This window comes from Podarcis cretensis, assembly GCF_951804945.1.
Source record: "Podarcis cretensis genome assembly, chromosome: 12".
NCBI lineage: Eukaryota > Metazoa > Chordata > Lepidosauria > Squamata > Lacertidae > Podarcis > Podarcis cretensis.
Genome location: NC_137181.1, coordinates 50,367,698 through 50,392,272, shown reverse-complemented (window position 1 = coordinate 50,392,272; position 24,575 = coordinate 50,367,698). Strand labels below are relative to the sequence as shown.

Genomic DNA, 24,575 nt, shown 5'->3' with positions numbered 1-24,575 from the left:
TTAAGTCCACCGACAGAACTTCCCAATATGGCGACGGCACTTTTAACTGCGTCATTCCAAAGCCCTTATACATTCCACGCTCTTCGCAAAATATGCTTTGGTTCAAAAGTTTATCTCCACACAGCCTTAAATCCACAGCTTAAGTCCTTAAAACGACATTTCTGACTTGTGGGGGGGGGGGTTTCTTGTTTAATCACATAAAAGAAAGAAAGGAAGGTTTTTCCCCCTCCCCCATCAGTCCCTTTGCCATACCGAGTCTTGGTGTATCTTTTCGTGATTTATACTTGCTCCTTCGACTCTTCTTGTTTTATCAGAGATCTCTTCTGTTAGCAGTCTTTACTCCCCCTTCTTCCTTGAAATATGTGCATTCGTGTCATCCAAATTGTTTCTTTTGAAGTTCTTGCAGCTAGTGGTGCGGATCAGAGACGGCGTCCAGGAGTGCCGAAATCCCACAGGAGGGCATTGTGCCTAGTGCCCCCATCCCCACAAATTCGGGGGTGGTATAGGGCACAGCAGGCAAGGGCAGTCCCACCCCACAATCCTGGGGGGGTAGGGAGTCTATTTACTCCCATCAAAGCCTCCAAATTACCTTGTGTGGGTCAGAGAGATGTTATCATCAGCCATCTTCTGATGCGCCCCTAGTGGCCCCCCCATTTGCAACCTTATTTTTCATGCTTCTTGCCTTCATTCCTAGGTCTATATTTTCAAATAATAATAATAATTTTTTATTTATACCCCGCCCTTCCCAGTTCAGGAAACGGCTCAGGGCGGCTAACAACAAATTTAAAACAATTGATGCAACAAAAAACAGCATAAAATACAATATAAAACATGAATAACAATTCAGAATTCAAAAATCAATTTAGGGGGAAAATCCATCCAATAAACATTAGATAATCACCAGGGCTAGCTGGCTAAATTAGTCCTATTTGGGCCAGCGAGGAGACCAGGGGAGAATTAGCTGTGGGATCCCAGAGCGGGTAATCTTCAGAAAAAAGGGGAAGGAAGGAAGGAAGGAAGGGGAATAAAAGAATAAATGGGGGACCTGTTGTCTTAGCATTGCTCATTCTGAACCCACCTCAAAAAAGATATGCTCCTGATTGTTTAAGCACTGCATATGCTCAAAAGGAAAAGGGGGTTTGGAGAAGTGACCACAGGAGGCTGTTTTTTATGATGGACTTTTGACAGTGATGTACTTTAGACCTCAAATGTGGATGTGTAAAATTTCTACTTGCAGGAATTGATGTGCAGCATACATTTCCAGTGCACGTAGATGAATTGTGTTTTAATGGTAGTTAATGAGTCTTACCCCTCCCCATTCCAGAGGGTGGCCCCCTTGGTTGGTTAGGCAGCCCGCCTCTTGGGCTTGGTGGCCGAGTCACTACAACAGCAGGCTGGAGTGTGGCTCCTCTTGCAGGGTTCTCAGGATTACTGTTTCTGGTGGTGCTTGCCTCTTCCTTCATTGCAGGAGTGTTTTTAATGTTGGCAGACTCAGGCTTGTTATCTTGTAAAAGGAAAGGAACATTCAGTGCTTTTTCGCATATTAACTAACCCATCCATGCATCCTTCAGATCTCATTTAGCTGTTATTTTTGTGCACAGCAAAGCCACTGAGGCAAGCAGTTAAATTCCCCTTGATATCTCTATTAGTTGTTGCATTAGCTAAACTTTTATAATAGTTCAACATCAACCTCCAGAGGGACTGCAGTCCACCTTACCAGATGCATGGAGGGACATCCTCATGAATACACAGGATTTGGGTAAGTATCAGTGAGGTCAGAGGGCAATGAAATGCTGACAAGTAAAACCTGAGAATTACACAATTAACAGTGGTATTTTACATAATCAGTAGGTGTAACAGACAACCTGGCACTGGTCAGCTAATTAATACAATGCTAAAAATCCTTTGTCTCTGTTTAGGCCAGAAATGATAGCACTGAAGTTGTCACCTGATGGCATAATGATGTTTAAAATAGTCTATGTAAAGTGAGCCAGACTATAATCCAGTCATTGGGCAAAAAGAAGTTTTCACTTTTGAGAGAGAGAGAAATAGTGTCACCAAAAATGCTGATTATATTTCAAAGGCTGGGTTAACCTAGTTTTCACCTAGTGCCTAAATGAGGCCAACATGGGACAACCTGATGCCATTTAGGGAGGGGGTTCCATAATGTGGGGGGCACTGAGAACACCCTGTCTCATGCAGTCACCTGTCCAACAGAAACTAAAACTGGAATAATAACCAGGGCACCCTCAGTAAATCTTAGTCATTTTTTCAGGTTTTTGATTCCCAAGTTGTTTAAACCTTTGTATACCAATACCCAAACATTGAACTGAGCCCAGGGATTTACCAAAAGAATTACTGGTACATTGACTAGCATTGATGGAGGGCCAGTGTGTTGGGCTGTTTTTACCTTCTGTTGGTTTGGGTCCATCCATGGCCTTTGCACGTGGAACAAGCAAGTCTTCCAAGTCTTGCATTGCGGGATTGGTGGAAGCTTTGTTATTCTTCTTGTTTTTCTCATCTTCACGTTGCTACAGAGCATGGCACATAAAAACCTTAGGGTCATATCCTTTGCAATTAATGGACCTAAGCTCGTCCTGATGATTAATTTCAGTTGGCCTACGCCGAGTAGGACTAGCATTGGACACAGCTCTCCGGCATCATCATCATCATTTTAAAAAAATAATTATGGTAAAAGCTACAAATTAAGGGAGAACTAAAACAGAGGCTGAGACTTGAGTGTTCTCAATATAAACTGGAAAATTACCTGAAATGCAGCAATATTATTTATTTATAAATACACATACATATGAGAATGGAGAAACAGGGCAGGAAAAATGGTTTAAAAGAACAGCCCAGGTTTGAGTAAAGCAGGGATGGAGAAACATTGAGGGGAGGGAAGTGACAATTTAAAACAATACCAGGATAAATACAATGAGCAGGACGGGACATTGGCAGTTTAAAACAAGGTTTGGGAATAGCGAGAAGGGTGTTTGAAAAAGCTCTGTTGTGTTAGCTTTTTGGTGTCAGCTTCTGTGTTGTGCTCATCTCTGATATTTCTCCTTTTAAAAACCGATTTTTTCTTTTTAAAAACGACCTCCCAGTGTCCTGCCAGTGTTTAAAACTGTCATTTTCCTCTCAGAGTTTCTTTCTCCCTGCTTTACTTAAACTTCTGCTGTGGTAAAAGAGCTACTGAGAGGGAAATTGGGGTTTAAACAGCAGCAGCAGAGGTTTGAATTAAGCAGGAATAGAGGATCGTGGAGAGAGAGAAAGGTGGCAATTTAAAACAGTTTTGAGGAGAGTGAGCAGGGATGACACTGGGGGAGGACTGGCAGTTTAAAACAAGATCTGAATACCAAGCGAAGGGAATTTGAAAAGGTTTTGTGTTGTGTTAGTGTCTGTGTTGTACCCAACATTTTTCTTTGTTAAAACTGGTTTGTTTGTTTTCTAAAAAACCACAAAGCCTCTGTGTACTCTCAGAATGGAGTTCTTCAGGTGGGGTGAGACATTCATTTGGGGAGTGTATTTATGCCAGTGGAGTGGGGCTGGGGGGCTGGATACATCATATATTTTCAAATGCTTGCCCCTAGATAGAGCTGCACACGGGTATATTTCATATTATAAAAATGGTGTAGCATTTTTTATATCAGTGTTAAGTGCATCTTAAAAAGTTGGGAATATGAGAATTTATTATGTGGTTTTAATATATAAAGAAGGAGCAGGTAATTCAGGATGAGCTAATATGTACTTAAGGAATGCTAGGAATGTAGCAATCAGCAAATGAACTGGCACATGGATTTTTGAACCATGTAGTTCAACAATGGACAAAAACACCTGTGGTGTTTTCATTTGTAAGTTAATTTGATAAAATACAAACATACCATTTGCATTTTCTTCTTCAGCTCTGCATTGGCATGTTGATAAGCTTCAGCCACAGCATTCAGGTAATATATAGCAAGGCTACAAAATCAAATATCAATTAAACTTCTGTGACACCTTACAATGGCTTAAAAGTAGACAAAAGAGGCAGGTTTAATTATTTGGGAGACCAAAACACATTGCCTAATTCATGCATTCTCTCAATACTGATCTAAGAAATACAATATCAGTTAAACACTTTCATGAGTGTTTTTGTTAATATCCACATTTCCTATCAGTTATTAACAAAAAACAAACAAAAAACCTCTTTCTTTTACAACTCTAGCAAAAAATATCAATGCATTTTATGAGAATCTATATATAATAAAAACCACAGAAAAAATTAAAATCAGAGGCCATCAACTGTTAAAGAAAGACATTGTCTTAATTGCCTGGATAGGTTTGGCAGCATAGAAAAGTTTTCAGCAGGCATTTAAAGGTTAAAACAGAATATTTATAAACTATATATAAGCATATGATTAAAAATATCAAAGTGGCTTACAAAAAAGTATTGTTGTTTTTGCTGCGGTGGAAAAATAATCTGTATTATGGATATAAGGAGTGGAAATGAATTAGGGTGAGAAGACATTTTTGACAGATTCTGCATAATCCATTAATGGTTGGTTTGATTTCAGGCTACACGCACAGCATGGCATTTTAAATCCTAGCAAATTTTAAACCAATAACCCAAGGATACCTCTTGCTAAAATAAAACTCTTCTTCGCTCTCAGGTCCCCAGGCTATTGGAACAACTTACATCATAAGTAGAATGGCGGGTATAATTAGTCCTGGATTTGCCACATAACCGAAGATCTTGGCCACAAAGGGTGGGAAATCGTGTTGGATGGTCTCTTGGATTACATCGTACATTTTCTTTTTCCCACTGGAATGGTAAACAGGTACATATAAATGACAGTTTGCAGTACTCATTAGAGGCCATTATCAACTTCTTTCAGAAATGTACCATTCAGAGGAATTCCAAGATTGTGTAGTTCTTTTTGAGTATGTCAAGACGCAGGTGCTTGCATCCATTTTGTCTTTTTTCCAAAAATAATATTTAATTGAAATTTGTTTTCAGTTACATAAAAGGTAGTGAAAAGTCCACTTACATAGACTTAGGGGGGGGCAGCATTCAATTTTCTTTTCTAAAGGGAACATGACAAGCAATCCTCATCTTTGGAAACTTTTGTACACTGTGTTATGTTCAGCAGGAGCTGGATCAAGAATGTCTTTTTATCAACCTAAACCATTTCACAACTATCAAGAGTGTGGTAGGTTATTTACCAGCTGGGATTTAATGAGGGCATCTAGTTACTTCAGGATAGCAGACATTATACAGTACCATATTCTTCATATGTGCAAGGTCAAGTGGCCCACAGACCAGTGTGCTATGATGCAGTCTTAAAGGGTAGAACAGCTACATGCAAAGAGACTTGTCTAAAATAATCTAAAGAAACTGTGTACGTTCCTTCTTCCCTCAAAAGTCTGAGAAGAGATTGCTACTGACAACGCTTATTAACAAAAGAATGGTCCGGACAGTGGAGCAAAAGGAACAATTTGTTCTGAACTGGCTCCACGCTGAGTCAGAGCCAGCAGTGCAGCGAGAAACAGTTACTAAATCAAATTAGGGCTCATTGACATGTTAATCCAGTCTGAGGAGCAATTTGTGTAAAGCTGATGCAGAATGGCAGTAAGAAATGCTTATTAATACAGTGATAGTGGAGCATATTCTGAAGAAGTCAGTTTCTGTTTTACTTTTACCATCTACGGTCATATTACATTGCAGATTTTGGATGGGGAGGCAATGGAAAAAGTTGCTTTGGAAAGCAGGGCTTTATTTCTGAAGCTTGTCTGACTTCTCTGGTACTTTGAGTTTTAGTCTATGTATTGATCCATTACATTGCCATATTCCAGATTAAGTGCACAGTCTTATATACAGTGGTGCCTCGCAAGACGAAAAGAATCCGTTCCGCGATTCTCTTCGTCTAGCAGTTTTTTCGTCTTGCAAAGCAAGCCCATTGACAGCTTAGCGGATTAGCGCTATTAGCGGTCTAGCAGCTTTTAGCGATCAGCTGTTAAGCGGCTTATCAGCGGAACAGCTGATAAGCAGCTTAGCGGCTTAGGAAGGGGGGGGGAGCGGAAAAAACCCGCGGGAACTTGCAAGATTTTTTCGTCTTGCGAAGCAACCCCATAGAGAAATTCGTTTAGCGAAGCGCCTCCAAAACGGAAAACCCTTTCATCTAGCGGGTTTTCCGTTTTGCGAGGCGTTCGTCTTGCGGGGCACCACTGTACAGACCCTCCAAGTGTCCCTATTTTCCAGGGACACCCCTGATTTAGAGAAGCTGGTCCCAGTTTCTGATTTCATCCCGGAATATCCCACTTTCCCATAGGATGTCCCTATTTTCATTGGAAAAAAGTTGGAAGGTTTGGAGATATCCGACTGCCGAGCCATCTGAAGGCAATCCTGTATAGGGAAGTTTTCCTAATGTTTGATGTTTTGTTATGTTTTCATATATGTTGGAAGCTGCCCAGAGTGGCTGGGGCAACCCAGTCAGATCTGTGGGGTATAAATAGTAAAATTATCATTATGGAATGGGATGTCCCTATTTTCATTGGAGAAATGTTGGAGGGTATGTTATATAGTTCCCCATAGGGCGGCTCTCTCTGCAACAAGGGAATATCAAGACTCCTAGGGCACAGCAGACTGCTCACTGTCCATGGCTTCTCCTTTAATATGTCAATTGCTCACCCTGGATGCTGTCCTACTCTTCAACAGCTCATCTCTTTTCATAGAGGTAAGGCAGGGAAAGGAAAGAAAGAAAACACTGGTCAGGAAAGTCAGGAGAGACAGCAAGTGTCCAATGTGCTAGCAGTAGTTGGAGTAACAGAGTACACTTTCTTTAAAACTCTTTAAAGTTACACAACAATTGACGCTCCTCTACCTATTAAATATGCAATTATGGCGCTGAAAAGAAAATCTAGGGCAATAGCTAACATTGCGCCAGCACATTTGATAGGGCTCCCCTCTGTAGTCCACTGCACACACCCAAGGTCTCCTCCAGAGGGTCTGCAAAGGTCTGGAGAAGATTTAGGAAGCAGTTATGCCACAGGGGAGAGGAGGACAAGGATAGCCCCATTGTGGAAGCAGCACGGCATTGTTGGCCGTCACCCTGAAGATTAAGAGAAATTCTTTATTATGTATGTTCTTCCATGGGAATAAGGCCCATTAAACACAGCAGTAAATGTGCATAGGATCGGGTCTAGTGTGCATGGTAGGACAAATGAGCAGGAGTCTGGTCTCATGCTAAGGAGGTGTTCTCCACCAGGATCCCCCAATACCTGAATGGTCCACAGTCGAAGGAGGGAGGCAGGGACATTATGGTGTAGGCAACCGGCAATAGGCTTAGGAACAGGATCAACAGCAAGAGCCCCATATAAAAATTATTGGATTTGGAGGCCTTGAAGACGCGCTCATGGGGAACATTGCTACTCATAACAGCCCAGCTCTGGTAATACATGGAGGTTAATAGACGTAGCACATTTATGCCGACTAGTCCTGGTGCATAGAAGGATCCCATCCTATAAGAAAGGAAGAAAAGAGAGAAATATAGAAAGCTTTTCAGGAAGGCTTTAGCTGCATCCACTTCAGAAACAGCAAACTATAGAAGAGCATAGGAGCCTGCGGTTAAGGATGGACTCAGAGCAAGTTCTGCCAAGAAGGAAGTAGTTAGCGACAACAATGTGATCATACTATAAAGCAAACTCTTTAAAAATAGAGCTTTCCCCTGCCTGGCTTGCAAAATGGAACCATAGCTACTTATTATGACAGTCCCTTCGGTTTCAGCATTAGGGATACATCCAGATGAGCTGTCTCCACCCACTACCCAGATCAGACAGCATAATAATGTGAGATGGCTTGGGTGACTTGAGCAGGCAGAAGAGGCTCCAGCTCAGTTCCTTTGTAGTGCATAAGACAGTAGAAAGGCTGGATGCCAAAGGGAAAATAAGGTCAGCATACGGATAGCCTCCAGACATCTTGAGCTCTATCACACCAGCAGCCACCTACTGCAGTGGGACTGGGCGTCTCCTTCATGCTGGACCAGAATTGACTTTCACCGTAAGTAGCCAATGTCCCATTCAATGTCCCAGGATGAGAGAAACATCTAGGTGGGATGTGCACCAATAAAATTGCCTTGGTGGGTGAGATGAAGGAAGGTAGCCGTGTGTTTTGGATGGATGGAGGACATGTTGGAACACCAGCAGGAGCTTATAGAAGGTGTGGGCATGGAACCAAGCCTGATAAGGACACCACACCCCTGTCTGTTTCTAAGTGAACTCCCTGGTGTTGGAGTGACAAAGTGGGCTGCAAGTGGCCTTTGGATCGTACCTACGGGACCGCCTCTCCTGGTATGTCCCACGGAGGGCCTTATGGTCGTCAAATAAAAACATATTGGAGATTCCGGGCCACAGGGAGGTTAGGCTGGCTTCAACCAGAGCCAGGGCTTTTTCGGCCGTGGCCCCGATCTGGTGGAGCTCTCTGTCACAAGAGACTAGGGCCCTGCGGGACTTGACATCTTTCCACAGGGCCTGCAAGACAGAGCTGTTCCACCAGGCCTTTGGCCAAGGCACAGTCTGACCCCCTCTCTCCTTCTGTACTCCTCATAGAACTCTAGCCCAATGGTTGTCATTAATTTGACTCTGAATTGATTTTAGAATGAATTGATTTTAGAATGTATTTCAATTAATTGATTGTGATTTTATGTAAACTGTGTTATTTTTACTGTTGTTAGCCGCTCTGAGCCGGGTTTTGGCTGGGGAGGGCGGGATATAAATAAATTATTATATTATTATCAATTATTATTATTATGGCACAACTGTGAGCTGGAAAGACCTCTGGCCTAATAATAACCATAATTTATTATTTGTACCTCGCCCATCTGACTGGGTTGCCCTGCATCCACCCTTGCCTTGATAATAAACAGAGACTGGTTCAGGAGGTCCTCCAGCTGTGGAATTTGTCTGGGCTTTAAGGAGAACTTGATGGAGTAGCTGTCCCAGATAGTCCTTAAAACCCAAAGATCCTGCACAAACCTTGCCCACTGGGAGGAAAAGATAGGGCCTCTTACAAGAGGCAATGTGGTTGTTTAGTGGGCTTACTGGCCTTGTAGGATTCCACAGACTTTCACTGGTATATCTGGGGCAGGCACATGGGGGTCTGTGAAACTAAAGCCCTGGGGTCTCTAAAAAAGGACCTATATGAAGAAAAATAAGGGGCCCTTTATGAGGCTGGCTCCTATCTTCCTTATTTGAGAAGAAAACATTGCCTTCTTGTCCTTTGCGGCAAGCCTGACTTTTGACTTCTTTTTTTCTGTTGTAATTCCCAGTCCCATGACTGAGCAGGGGGAGAGAGGAAGATTGAAGAGCTAAATTCAAGGTATGAGAACTCCTTTTTCATTTTTGAAATAACAGAAAGCAGGACAGAGAGTGGAGCTATCACTTCAGTGCGGCAGGAGAAAAAACAGCGCAGAGCCTCCTCAAGTCACCCAAGCCGTGTCACGTGATCCAGCCTGATCTCTCCCTCCCACTGGACTGAGAAAGAAGCATCTATATCATTTGCTCAATTTCAGGTGCACAGGCACAAAACATTAGGAGCATACGTGAATGGGGAAAAGAGGGAAGGTGTATATAGTGAGTATCAAGGAACATAGGATGATGGGAAGCTACCTTGCAGACCACTGATCAATTTAGCTCTCTAGTGACTGGCAGCAGCTCTCGTGGGCTTTAGATGGGGGTCTTCCAGCCCTGCCTGTAGATAATGGAGATTGAATCTGGGGTGTTCGGCATGCAAAGCAGATCCTCCATCAATGAGCTATGGACCTTCCCTGGACTGCAGAATATGGAAAAATGTAGGATCTTGCTCATCATTCATATATAAAATGAACCCCATGATAATGGGCTCCACATTTCTGTTTTAGTGACAAAATGAACAGGCTGTTCTTCCTCGCCCCTGTTATTTGACGGATTCTCAGCTTGAGTAAGTTGACACTACATCCTATGGACCTGTGGGATTATTCTAGAACCTTTTTAAATAGGTAGGTATTTGTTCTAAAACCACCGTTCTGAGTAAAAGTTACCAAAATGTGATGTGTCTAGCATGCACTTCTGAGTGATTAGAAGAGCCATAATAATAATAATAATAATAATAATAATAATAATAATAAAAAACCTTTATTGTCACTACACCACCCGTGTGCAGTGAAATTAAATGAGCCCCCCCCCCATATACTCAGTCTTGTTCACGCTCTGTGTGCTTGTCAGAAGTCAATTACATCACTATTTTTTCCCCATTCAGCAGCCCAACAGCCCACAGATAAAAACTGTTCTTTAACCTGCTGGTACGGTTGACTATACTTCTGTATATCCTGCCCGAAAGTAGAAGATTAAAGAAGTGTTAGCCAGGATGTGAGTCATCCCTAAGAATTTTCCTCACTCTCCTGAGGTAGCGGTCTCCCGCGATGTCATCTAGCGAACTCCGAGGACAACCCATTATGTCATGTGCTGTATTTGCCACCCTCTGTAGGGACTTCCTGTCCATGGCTGTCAAACCAGCTTACCACACTGTTATACAGTATGAAAGGACACTTTATATTGTGGCCCGGTAGAAGGAGATCATCAGTTTTTGTTTGCACTGCTCTTACGCAAGACCCTAAGGAAATGGAGTCTCTGTTGAGCTTTCAAAAATGCACAGCAGACCTCAGTCTGATGCATTTGTTAAGTTTTAATTTAGCATTTTCTCTAGCAAAGGGCTACAGTAGACAAGAATACCTCACCAGATCATTCCTTGGTTGAAGATCAAACCGAGCACGTTGCCACTAATATCGAACTCAGCATATGAAGGCTGTAATGAAAAAGAGGAAATATGACTGAATGCTAAATTTTGGTATTGGAGGACTACAGAAATATCAAGGAGAAAATAAAGGATTCTCACCAGAAATAAAACATTGGGTTTCCATTCACTTTTACCCTTTGGATTATTTGAATAAATATAAAAGGGGCCTAGAGATAGCTGATATCTCATTTCAAAAAGGAGTACCCTAATTCAACTATTGTTGCATTAGATTTAAAATTATCACTGAATGTCTGTAAAAAGCTTCCTGTACATTTATCCTCTTTGAAACTAATACCTGTAGGGTGGAGTTAAAAGTTAATGAACACACAGTAGTCATTTTCTATCCCTGATATTATGGTCTGTATAGACATGCACCAGACCATTCCCTTGTCTCCCAGATTCTGCATTTTTGATCATTTGTTTTTAAAGTGGATTAAAAATAATAATTCCTTCAAATAGTGGCCTAGTGAAATGCTGGTTGGATGCAGCATATGCTACGTTTGTCGGATCCCTTATTTCTGCATCTCAGGTAAAATGAATTCTACTTGTATTTCTGCAAATAAGTACATAAAGACACACAACCCTCCATTCCCATCTGTTGGTAGGGTTTTATGCATCCTCCTGCTGATCCAAGCCTCCACCTTGTTAGAGAAAGTGATGGCAGCGCCAAAACTGGGGAGTGGGTGGAAAGCAGCAAATTGGGGGTAATAGGATTGCTGAAACAATAATGTGTGACTCAGGACTGCCTGTCTTCCTCTGGAATGACAAGCGGGAACAATGTGACCCCATAGATGGAGAATTACATAATGTTGGGGTTGTCAGGAAAGAAGAATTACAGATGCTGTGTAAAAATTGGGAGATATAATGAGCTGTCTAATAATGACTCAGTTTTCTCTCTCTAGCCTAATGTGACTAGCATCAGCTCTCATATATTCCATCTGTGTACTTATTTACAGGGGACAACTTTCATTCTTTGGAAGCTGTTGCTGGCAAATATGTGCTGCTTTGTTGTTGTCCCAGTTTTTGCCTTGGGGGCGGGAATGCCATGTCCAAATGTTGTTAGTGGGATGGGAAAGATGTAATTAGAAGCCACATCAGTGTTTTGTTTTTTAAACAGCAGACATTGGAAGGCCGAATTTTATTATTTAATATTATTATTGTCACATTTACACCCCACTTTTTCATCAGGGAGCTTGGTGCCACACACACACTTATCTTCATAATAACCCAGGGAGGGTAGGTCAGCCTTCATGATGGGCCCAAGATCACTGTGACCCCAATGAAAATCCCCCACCGTGCTGTGGTTATGAGCCTTAGGGGGAAATGTTCCCATTGACAGCACTGGGAGTCGTCCCCCATAAGACTTATAGCAGGAAAAGGGTCCCCCCCTTTAGATCATGATTGTGGAGGGAAGGGTTAAACTTCTCCATGGGCTGGGCTCCCAGTTAAAATTGCCTCCCCACACTTCTGCCATTAAATTTTAAAAACTGTTGGCATGGTTTATTGTGATGCATTTGACATCAAATCAACTCGGACAGCTGGTAGAGTTCAGCTTCCTAGTATCCCTACAAGTTCCATCTCTGAACGGGGTGGGGTAGAGCGCTGAGAATAATCTTGTCTTTATTATATATGTGCATCAATGGTTCCACATGACGGTACCATGCACTGCACAGCCTGATGTTCTGGTGAGTCCTGGACTATTGATAATCTGAGATTTTGGGACTTTTAAGTTTTTTCTAGCATACCTTTACCTTCCTGGCTTTTAAATCCATGCAGGATAGATTGCTGCAGACTAGACAAAGCCTTTTGCCAACTTCAACTGCTGCTGGACAGGCAAGAGCCTGGCTATAGCGATCAATGCATTGGCAATCTCAAGGCTAGGTTACCGTCATTTGTTCTATATGCCACCGCTCTTAAGGCTAGTTCAGATGCTGCAGTTGTTGCAAAATGAAGTGTCATGACACATTTATAAGTCATAACATGCCCCAGCCTGCCTGAGCAGTTACACTAGCCTTATCTGCAGTGCAGGGGTTCTAAATGTACATTTCAGTGGTGGTGGGGGAACAGAATTAAACTGTGGCTCAAAGCATTGGTTAAACTCTATTATAAAACAAGAACTTTGTTTCATTTACAGTTCATTTACTTACGAATCCAGCCTCCAGGTCCCAGCACCAGCAATAGTTGACAAATCTGACAAAGCAAGCACGGAGGAAATCTCCCACAAGTATGGTTACAAATGTCACAAGTATATCAGACACAGTGAGCCTCACAAATTCCTGGGGGGCGGGGAGGGGACAAAAAGTGATAAGTATTTAGCTAGCATGTTCTCCAGTTTGTATTCTAAGACTTCCCCACCTGCCATATTTATTATTTTAAGAAGAAATGAACATTAAAAACAGAAAATTGTCTTTCAGAAGTCACTAATTCAGTAGCCACCAAATTTCCCATATAATCTTCCTTAGAAAGACTGCGTTGGGACTTGTAGGCCAGTCTAAGTGTCTGGTTATACCTGGTGCTGAACCAGGCTCACTTTTTGCCTCAGAACTCCTTTGCCTCAATTGCATTTGTCCAAGTTGCAGCCAGGCCAACTGGTTATTCAAGTCGCCAAAGGCCTAGCAACACTCCTCGGGCAGGGTTGAAAAGATATTTTAGGACTATGGCACTGGAGGGTTTTACAGCAGAAGCAAAATTTGGAATTGCCTTGAGATCTTATGACGAAGGGCACTATATAAATCTAATAAATAAATAAATATAAATACAAAAAGAAATAGAACTGGACTAAGACTGTGCTGGCTTTCCAATGTTCCTCCTGTTTTCCTGGCCAAGGGAGCTGGCCAGCTTTTGTGTTGTTCAAAACATCTGCCTAGTTCTAACTGAGGCAGTAAACCTGTGTGCATGCTGTAGCATAGGAGTCAGCAAACTTTTTCAGCAGGGGGCCGGTCCACTGCCCCTCAGACCTTGTGGGGGGCCGGACTATATTTTTGGGGAAAAATGAACGAATACCTATGCCCCACAAATAACCCAGAGATGCATTTTAAATAAAAGGGCACATTCTACTCATGTAAAAACATGCTGATTCCAGGACCGTCTTCGGGCCTGATTTAGAAGGTGATTGGGCTGGATCCGGCCCCCGGGCCTTAGTTTGCCTACCCATGTTGTAGCACTTCAGTCTGTAGGTGAGGATTCATTTGATTGACTGCTGCAAGTATAGGGTTTTTCTTTCGATGCCATGAGAGACTTCTCCATGACAAGCTCCCTCTTGCTGCCTGAACTGGCGCAGCCCAGATGCAGACTTGTCGCCTCAGAAAGAGCCTTGAGTCTACTGCTTCCATCTCTTCCTCTTCTCTCGTAGACTCCCATGTCTTTCCTTTAGGTTAGGACACATTTGGTGTTTCTCAAGCAAAGCATCTGTCTGATGGTGACAGGACTATAAAGTAGCAGGACAGTGGTGTGTGTGTCTTTTGGGTGTCTCCCTGAAATACGAGCACCATGAGCAGGGGGGACCCACTTGAATAAAATATTGGGGGGTCGGCAAGCCCCACGCCTCATAATCGATCACATGATGCCGCCATTTGAATGTCCGTCAACATTTTTTGGGGGAAGGCCCTCAAATATTTTACTGGGCGGAGCCAGAGGGACCTCGGCCCCTAGGAGTTGGCTCCTCTGACTACCATGAGGCAAACAGGAGACTAAGAACCCATGTTTGTTTCATAATCCCTTAGCCCTCTTCCTCCTGCTCCTTCTCCAACTGTCTTTTCAAGTGTTCTTTTCTTTTTTCAAATCCCCAAAGTTCTGAACTTCTTCTGCTTCAAACCTGCTCTCTCTTATTGGTCAGGCAAAGAAAGATTCCATTGCAGGCACATCCTTCTCATTTCTGCTGTGACCACTAGATGTCTCCTGCTCTTTAGATTCACAAAGCTGCATCGTATCTCCTGCCACTCCTTTGTTCTTATGGAGAAAAAAATATATATAATTGAAGGGAAGTAATTTTATAAACATCTTCCTCCCTCCGGCCCCCAAATGAGGAAGAAAAACTGACCCAATCAGGGGCACTTTGGCACTAATCTTCCACCTGCACTGTTCCAAGGAAGCAATAAAATGGGTTGAAGCTACAGGGGGGAAGCTTTTAATTTAAAGGAGGAATTCCTAATGGAGCTGCAGACTCTGCCTATTGGTGGTTGAAATACAGTGGGAGATGGTGCGAGCTGAAAACAAAAGACACACACACAAAGGTAACAGCTGGAGTGCTATGTTTTTATTTTCTTACACATACCCAAACCGCTACATGTCTGTGGTGTTAATTCCTGTGGAAAAGCACATCTATATCCAATGTCTTTAGTGACCAGGAGAATGCAAAGGTATCAGCCTTATAAGATTTTGTGTGTGTCCTCCTTTCTGGCTTCCCCTAGGTATTTGGTTGGCCACTGAAAGAAAAGCTCCACCATTGGAGATGGGATTCCAGAACATTCCAGATCTGCTGTTGATATAAAGGTCCAAAGTGGTCAGTTGGTTCAAGAAGGGAATCTCCATTTTTGTGTGCTTCCTAGTGCTCTTTGCATAGGATAAAAGCTGTGGTTGGGGTGAAAATGCTTTTTTCAAAAACGTTTTAAAAAATACATTGAATTTGGCATAGCTCACTGTCACTGTCTAGTGCCACATTTGTATATTGCACTTTACAACACATTTAAAATGTTTTATTTGCAGCTGTATAGCTCAGTCCTAGGTCTACAAAGTGAGGCTGCTGCTACTGTAGGCTGTCTTGAGGGGTTATTTGTTATTATTGTGTTTTATTCCTATGGAGAGGCCTTATCTGTGGTATTTTCCAAAATAAATTGGCCAGCCTTAGTATGTGCACTTTGAGAAGGGTGAGAAGGTTTTGTTACTTCACCTTAGGCATCAAAACAACTTGAGCCAGTCCTGTGGGAGGAGAGTTCTTACTTTAGAGTAGCCATAGGGTTGCTATCTAGAAAACCATGGGCCCTAAATGCTCTATTAAAGAAGGGCTGGATGTTAGGTAGCCTGAGGAAAGAGTACCAATAAGGAAGTTACTGTTTTGCTCCTGCAGAAGACCGTGATATAGATTTCATCTATTATGAAAGCTGAGTCATGAAGTTTGATTTTTGATTCTTAGACTATTTGAATTATTGATTGTGTTGGACTTAGGTTAGGATAACCTTTGCGCACTGAACACTTGACCCGGTAAATAAAGAACCTTCGTGCAACTGCTGAGACTACGAGGTCCTTGAAAGAGATAGCTCTGAACAAGAGAAGGAACAGTATAGCTCGGACAGTATTCTAACTTAAGAAGTTGGTGACAGTGGCCTGGTTATTGCTCTTAACTGCACCCTGTGGTTAGTGAGGAGATAGCTGAACCAAATGGTATGCTAACCTTGGTTTAGCTCTGTGTGGCATGGGATTAAATAAAATTGGGGAGAAGCAAAGTAACTGTGAGATCTCTAGGACCTCTAGGACCTCACTGGGTGGTTCCAGTGAGTCACAGTTTGGCTTACCATGTTGTACAAACTGTATGTTTCCTTGTGCATTTCTGTTTTGGAATCGTATAAATAAAGCAGAAAAAAAATACTACTGCTGACACTTTTTTAATGTACCGTCAAACCTTGGTTGTCGAACGTATTCAATTCCGAAATGTTTGACAACCAAGGCGAGGCTTCTGATTGGTTGCAGGAGTTTCCTGCACTCAAGCGAAAGTCGCGTCAGACGTTTGGCTTCTGAGAAACATTTGAAAACCGGAGCATTTACTTCCGGGTTTTCCGGGTTTGGGAGACAAAACGTTCCAGAACGGAGGCATTCGGGAGCCAAGGTTTGACTGTATTTGGAAACCTCCGACTTTTGAGGAAGTGCACCTGGCTCTATGGCAGAACATTTGGTCCTCAAGATGTTGCTGAACTACAATTCTCATCAGTCCCAACAAACATGGCCAGTGACCAGGGATGATGGGAACTGTTATGTACTAAGTTGAATAGGATCCAAAATGCAGCAGTCTGATTGGTCCTAGAACAATGCAGCAGTATAATTGGTCCAAAGGAGCCACCCAAACCAGCTCCAGGTGGAAGTGAATCCACAACCTGATTGGCCTACAGAAGAATCCCGTAATTAGCTGATCACGTGGGGCCCATTGTGTAAATAATGTATATAAAGCAGATATTGTGGGGGAACTTCCATTCTTCCTCACCACTATGAGCTGAACAAAGAGCATGAAATCCACTCTCGACTCCGAGTATATTTCAGGAACCTTTGGCCCTGCAGATGCTGCTGAACTATAACTCCCAACACCTACACTATGAGTTCAGGCTACAAAATGGTACAGAAGTCCCATGGGTGCACAACACAATTCAGTTTGATGGATTGTGTAGCTCTGATCTCGGTTAAACAGGGCTCACACTACCAGGCCCTGTCTGAGGCATGCTAAGATAAGAGTTTAATGGAAGGACTTACTATTCCCACAGTGGTTTCCCAGCAAGGTCCTCGAGGGACATCGGCTGGATCCATGGAAGGTAGAGAAACAGCACTTCCATTCGCCACAGACGAATTATGATAATTTAGGAGGGTCCAATGTGTTATGTTCTTGATGCTGACTTCTTCAACCAGCTACAACAGAAGACATATTTATATTAAAATAATCATATTTAATTCTCATAAAATGTATGCTGGGTAAACGTGCATCCTCATAATGGCGACATAAATGATCTAAACTTTAAATGGAAGCAGTTAAACGTTGTTAACAACAACAGAGAAGCTGTACCATCCAGGATAAGCACCTGGAAAGCATTTTCCAAGGACTATCTATAAAGATATGCCAGAATGGACAAGGCAGTCCAAAGGCACTGGTTGAGAATGAAAATCAGCTATCTACATTACAGTGCACACTTGGACTGTAAGCGTGGCTAAGAAAAGGGGTCAAATGTGGTTGTCAGGATATGCAAACAAGTATTCATATTCCAAACATATTGCAGCTCCGTAGGGATTCTTCCCTCCAAAGCCCTGGTCTGTTTTGTTTTAAATCCCTTGTTTCATCTCCTGTAGCAAGACTGAAGTCATACAACATTTGTTGGTAAGGGTGTATGGAGAATTAACCAGTTTTGAATGGTGCTAAACCTGACTCACAGCCACGGGGTCTGAATAATTCTCCCTCTTTTGGGTAGATTGTGTAAGAAGCCTAAGTGCCAGGCCATGTAGAATAGCTGTCAAGAAGTCTCCTTCCTTCTCTCCAACCATTTCTCTGACATGTCATGTTGAACGGGGACAGACAGACCTTCCAGGGAATCTTTTAGTCAAATGCAGTACACTTCCATTTGGGCCTGATGGGCACACTGGCTAATATTTCTACAGAGGAGTCGTCTTGACAAGGCCTTGGTTTTGCTTGAGGGTTTATTTGCCTCTCATACACCCCCCTACCTTGCTTGATGGACTCTGACTCATGAATAGATCTGATTTTCCCATACGCTCAGTCTTTTCTGTGGCTCAGCCCTGTCAGCCACTTACAGATGTCACTGACTCCTCTGCAGCTAGACCCCCACACCAGCCTACAATTTTTTGTAATTGCTGATCCAGCAAAGACTCTTTATTTCTAACTGACTGATTTCATCTCCTCCGGTGAGTCTGGCTGCAGCACTTTCTGCTCCAGAGCAGATAGATCTGTCTGGATCTTTTCTCCTCAGGGAATCCAAACCACAGAGTAAGAGTCGATATAATATAGTGGGAAGAGACTGGTTTGAATCTCACCACAACCATAATAAACTCACTAGCAGGGGCAATATAGGGGCAATATTGGCTTTACTTAGGTGCCACAAGACTGTTCTGCTACAGCAAACTAATGCAGCTACACCTCTGGGAATTAATGTACGGATATTCTTTTTAGATTCCCACCTTTTCTTTGACATCATCCATTAAGGCCAGCAAGAAAGTATAAAGGTTCCCAAGGAAGAGTGCAAAAATGCGTCCAAGTTGCCATTTCAGTCCAATCCGAGGATGATACTCTTCTAAGTTCGCAATGGTTTCAAACAGCGGAGGGCAAAACATTCCTAGCAAGGACATAACAATTTCAACCTGTCACACCGAAAAAGAGAGCTTTGTTATTTTTCAATGTTATTAATGAGCTGACACCCATCCTCGGCACCAGTTCTGCCCCTTGACACCTGTCCCCAGCCTCCAGCATCTCCTGCCTGAGGTGGCTGCCTCCCTTTGCCAAATGGTAGGGCCGGCCCTGTGCTTCTCCTTTGGCCGTTCTGATTTGCGGGGATGGAGGCAGGGCAAAGGCTGCCTTTGTCCTTCTGTGGGCAAATCAGGATAGATCTCTCACACCACCAAGCTGTTATAGGAAAATCCTTGGGCTCACTTGGTTTGCCAAACAAAGACACCAGCCAGGAAGTATAAGGAGCAAAACAGCAGCCTGTAGGCCTGATCTTTATTCAAAGACTGTTGCAACAGGACTTCCACCCACCACATGGAAGAAGCAGGAAGAAGCCCCGAATAAAGAGATGCTTCCTCTTTTATAAGTTTTCCCTTTTCCCATAAAGACCTTTGTTGAAGCATCATGCATACATTATAGATACATCATACATATGTCACAAAGAACTGGTTCATCAGGTCTGCCCCCGTCTCTCCCTTGCTTTCCACTTCACACCCATCAAGTGATACAAAGGAAATATTTACAAGCTCCTGGATTTCACACTTCTTTGTCCTGACTGGGAACCCAATCCATTCCTGGATGGTTTGCTATTGTCCATGGGATGACTACCTGTCTGGCACGCATTTGCCAGGATGCTAGTGATTATCTCTTGTGCAAGAGGTTGCTGTGTAGTTATCACACGTTTCAGGGATTATGGCTGCCCTCACTCATGTTCCAAGCTCCCCGCTTCGGTAGTCCTTTGTTCTCTGAGTAAAATGAAGTTGGAATGGTGTCGATCCGGACTTAGGACTGATTTTATATGAATATTTGAAGGTTTTGCTGCGCAAGGGACAGGTGAAGGCTATGTGACCTTGAACAAGATACAACGCAGCAAAACTGTGGTGAGTTTTTATGGGGATACAGTGGTACCTCGGTTTACAAACTTAATTAGTTCCAGAAGTCCGTTCTTAAACTGAAACCGTTCTTAAACCAAGGCGTGCTTTCCCTAATGAGGCCTCCCTCCGCCGGGGGCCTCCCACCGTTCGACTTCCTTTCTCAAACTGAGGTAAAGTTCGCAAACCGGGACACTACTTCCGGTTTTGTGGCGTTCGTGAACCGAATAGTTCATAAACAGGGCTGTTCTTAAACTGAGGTACCACTGTATTTAAAAAATTGAATGGTGTTGGTTTGGGGGATGGTCTGGGAGGTGCAGTGTCCCATTTAACTGGAAACAAACCATTATAAAAATTCCGGTAACAAAGCTATAGCGAGATGGCCACTTTAGGCTGGTGTTTTTGAGTGTTATGGAAGGGCAGAAATTACTAGTTAGAGGAAATTTATTATTGTTACATTTTTGATGCCAGAGAGGAGGAGTAATCCTTGCTGGATTTTCTGCCGCAGGTACAGAAAATAACTTAGCCGGCCTTGAGGGGACTAGTATGCACCTTGCCTTGTGTGATGGTGAAGCGCTATAACCTGCTTCACCTCAGTCAGCAAAATGTCTTGAGCCTTGTCTCCAGGCCCAATATTTTCTCTCAAGAGATTCAGGAGGGGAGCAGTTATACTCCCCTGCTGGCGGGCATTGACAGGATGGATTATTCTGCTTCAGCTTTCTCTCCCTCAGGTGAACATAGGGAAAAGGGAAACTGCACCAGAACTTTTTGAGTATATTTAAAAATGGTATCTTAGGAATAGTATCCAATAACTATATTGTTTTGGACGCTTGCTGAAAACGTTTCTGCCCAGGCACCTGATTTACTTGTCTACATTTAAAGTTGTGTTGAGTTTTTAACCTGGAGAAAACCACCAGTGTTTGTGGATTTTGCTGGGTTACTTTATTTGTAACCTGCTTGGAGAGCTTTTTGATTTTTTATCAAGCAGTTGATACATTTTCTAAACAAACAAAATGCGCCTCAACACTTGGGCTAAGCCTTTCGTGAAGAGAATGTGGGAGATATTAATAGTTGCAATACTGCTCTGAAAGCATCTGTATCCCTTTGCAGAAAGGCAAGGTGTAAATTTAATAGGAACAACAAAAAAGTGAACCAACAAAGTAGAATATTATCAGGTTTGAGGGTCTGGTGCTTTCAAAGGAGACCAGTACAGTAGTATGACTTAAATAAAAATACAGAGTAGTATCCAATGTGAGTCCTACTCAAAGCAGGACCACCGAAATTCATGGGCCTGACTAACCTTGTCCTATTAAATTCAGTGGGTCTACTCTGAGTAGGACTAAGTTGGAGACAATCCACATGTTTGAATTGCACAGGAGCATGTACGCTCCTTAAAGTGAAAGTGTGAAGCCTGCTGTAGGAACAATGTGAAATCACTTCTTACGCCAAGCGGATACACAGCTTAATTTTGCTGAGATGGCAAGGGAAGAAACCGACAGTAGGGATTTCTGTGTGAGAGCGTAAGAACACAAACGTCACAAATATCTGTATCTTCAAATGAAATTATTGACTCGGGGAATAAAGTTGTATACCTTTTATAAGGCAAGTGGGGCAATCCCTGGCTTAGGTCAGTTGGCAGAGCAAGAGACTCTTAATCTTAGGGTTGCAGGTTCGAGCCCCATGTTGAGCAAAAACATTCCTGCTTTGTAGGGGGTTCGACTAGATGACCCTTGTGGTCTTTTCCAGCTTGACAGTTCTGTTATTCTACCTGTGTACTGAACTCCTATCGTGGCTTGGTCAGTTTGGTGGGTGGTGGCAGGAAAATGGAAAAAAAGTACTTTGGCTTTGCTTAAATACACACAGGACAATTCCCAGTAATTTTTGATTGTTTGACTAGGAGGGTGTGTGTGTGTGTGTGTGTGTGTGTGTGTGATGGAGCTTTCCCAGTGTTGCCTAGCAACCTTAAACCACAACGTGCTTATTTCTTTCTAGGACAGATCAGGATATAGGCTGATCATTAACAACAGAACAGAGCTGGAGGAGAGACCAGAGAACCAGGAAGAGCAGATGCTAAACTAGGTTTCTATTCAGAGAACTCTAAATCTTGGGTCTGGCTTGTGATGTGCCCATCTTATTTTTAATAGGCCAATTAATTTTGCAGTACAAAAGCCTAGCCATAAGCTGTGTTAAAGAAAATTAGTTTTTCCTCTTGAAATGGGCACCTTAAGTCATCATGTGCCTTGACCATGGTGTGGTGTCATGTCTGAATTGTGGCTATTGCTTCCCAGAAACTTGGGAATCATGAGAGGAATGTGTCTGTAGTCAGGGTCTGGGAGATTTCAAACGGATAAAGATAATAATTACAGTACTGGTTGCCTCATATTGACTTGACCCGTTACATGAAGCAACAGAGGATATAAATGATAGTTAGCAGGGGAGTACTTTTCCGTTTGTCAGGTTACTACAGACCAGAGTTCTTCAACCTTGGGTCTTCAGGCGTTGTGGGACTGCAACTGCCACCATCCCTGCTGATTGGCTCAGTAGGCTGGGAATGATGGGAGTTGTAGTCCAATAACATATGGGGCCCAGTGTTGGAAGAAGGCTGCTTATCATAGGCTGTGTGCCCACTATAAAGTACATTCAAAGCACATTCTTTCCCTTCAAGTAATTATTGGCACTGTAGTTTGTTAAGGTTTGCTGGGAAAGACTCTCCTCCCTGCAAGAGAGGGGAGTGGTTGTGGCTGGGAGCCGGACTCTCCCTCAAGCAGGGGGCGTTTGCCCCCTGCCTCCCACTCACCTGGCTGGCGCCCACGCCCTCGGCCAGGCACCCAACCAGGTGCCTTCAAGGGGGCGTGTACAGCAGCCAAAATTGCTGCGGCGCCAGCCTCCAGCCCTCACTTTTTGTCGTCCCATCGCGAGTCACCCACCCTCCACTTCCTTAGAGCAGGGTTTCCAGTTGTCTTTTGGCCTTGCTATGGACCTTAGGTTGGTCGCCCTGGTTGTCCGGGGGGCCTGGTAGGAATTTTTCCATTTGGCATTAGGCTTTTTGGTTTTTTCGCCTACCTCGTAGCAATCATCACAACTTTCGTGGCATTGGTGGGTAGGTTAGGCATTGGAATAATGTGTTGTGGTGTCGAAGGGCTAGGTGTGGCCATCGCCTGCACCTTCAATTTTTGGGTATTCCGTTAAAGGAATCTGGCGGTCGTGTATTCTGTCCGATGCCTGCTTGGCGGGAGGCCATGGCACGACCCTCGGTGACATCAGGGGAGAGCTTATAGTTGGATTAGCATCAACAGGCTCCACCTACTGGTGAATAAACCCCCTTTGTTTTTTAGACTCACCCTTCTCCGAGTGGGTGGAGTCAGCTGACGTAATCCAATGCCTAAGCCAATACCTTTTCACTTGCTGTAATCAATAAAGTTGTGGCCTTTTCTTGCCCATTAACCTTATATCACGTGTCCTTGTGTTTCATTCCACTGTGCGGGGTTCGGGTCCTCGAACCACAATTGCAACTGTGTGAGGGGTATACTACAGTGCCCAGAATTCTTTGAAGGGGGAAAATGTGTTTCAAATGTGCTTTAAAGGCATAGTGAGCATACAGAGCAAATTGGTCAAAGCTCCCACTATTCTCTTTGTGGTGATGGTGCACTGCTGCTGAATATGTGTTTCTGAAGAATGGGATCGAGAAGGAAGCTTGATAACCTTGCTTTCAGAATGAAGCTATGGGCTTTATAGCAGAAAGGTTTTAGGAGCAAAGAAAAATACGTGGTTCTACAACTTTTAAATCCCCACCCCTCATAATTATTTTGCATCATTGCAGGTTGTTCATCTGAGGGTTTCACTAACTGATTTGCCAGATCCAAGAACAATTTTGGGAGAAATTCTGCAATCACCTGTGAGTTGGCCCATGTGTCCATCGTGGCAACAAAGGGCACACAAGAGGCATGTTTTTATCTTTGCGTGTATTGCTATAAATGTTAAAAAAAAAAAAAAGGCTGAGCAAATTCATATGTGGTTGGCCACTAGGAGAACAGCATGCTGGACCAGATAGGCCTTTGGCCTGATCCAGATTCTACCAATGTCTATGAGCCATGATAGCTAAATAGAACATCCACATTCAGAGGCAGCATATTGCGGAATACCAGAACATACCGGAACATTGACTTTGACTCAACTGAGGCAGTTTTAAAATGCTTGCACTCTTCTTACCTCATTTCTTTCATACCAGCCAATGTTTTCCATTTTTGAAAAGGCCTGGGAGCGCTTAACGACAAAGTAAATAAGATAGCCACTTCCACATAAGCAACATATAATAAGTACGTTGGCCAGAACCCTCAGGAATCTTCTCAGATGGATGTTCTCATCTTTGTTGCTTTCTTGCTCATCCACAATTGACTCCTTAAGAAATGCAATAAGCCACAGGGAGAGATGATTTGCAGCCCGATCATATATATGTGCTTGCTTGGACACAAATCCCCACCCGTTAGTGCGTTTTGGATTGTGGAACCGCTTGTGGAACAAATGCATTGGTGGTTTCTAAACAAAGCATTCCATATGCCCCAAAGATGCATTGAAGTGTTGGATTTAAACTTTAAAGTCTGGAATGGTTTGGGTCTTTGTTATTTGAAGGACTGTCTACATCTAAATCAACCAACCCACACTTTGAGATCAGTGATGGAGGCCCTCCTTGGCTGCAATGACTGGTAAAATTGGTGGGCCCAGTGGAGAGAAGGACTGTTTCATGGTG

The 24,575-nt window shown here is 43.1% G+C and overlaps 1 protein-coding gene across 1 annotated transcript in view; it reads right to left on the bottom strand.

Annotated features, from left to right (window-relative positions):
* Positions 1-1,340: 1,340 nt before the first annotated feature.
* The window catches only part of TMC2 (transmembrane channel like 2), a gene marked incomplete at both ends in the record, with an annotated part of 42,668 nt that continues 19,433 nt past the window's right edge, over positions 1,341-24,575 (bottom strand). The window contains 10 exons of the mRNA XM_079947703.1: positions 1,341-1,504; positions 2,411-2,531; positions 3,882-3,960; positions 4,676-4,801; positions 7,258-7,497; positions 10,749-10,816; positions 12,955-13,083; positions 17,264-17,416; positions 18,695-18,874; positions 24,038-24,226. Coding sequence (XP_079803829.1) covers positions 1,341-1,504; positions 2,411-2,531; positions 3,882-3,960; positions 4,676-4,801; positions 7,258-7,497; positions 10,749-10,816; positions 12,955-13,083; positions 17,264-17,416; positions 18,695-18,874; positions 24,038-24,226 — 1,449 coding nt within the window. The remainder of the gene's footprint in view (positions 1,505-2,410; positions 2,532-3,881; positions 3,961-4,675; positions 4,802-7,257; positions 7,498-10,748; positions 10,817-12,954; positions 13,084-17,263; positions 17,417-18,694; positions 18,875-24,037; positions 24,227-24,575) is intronic.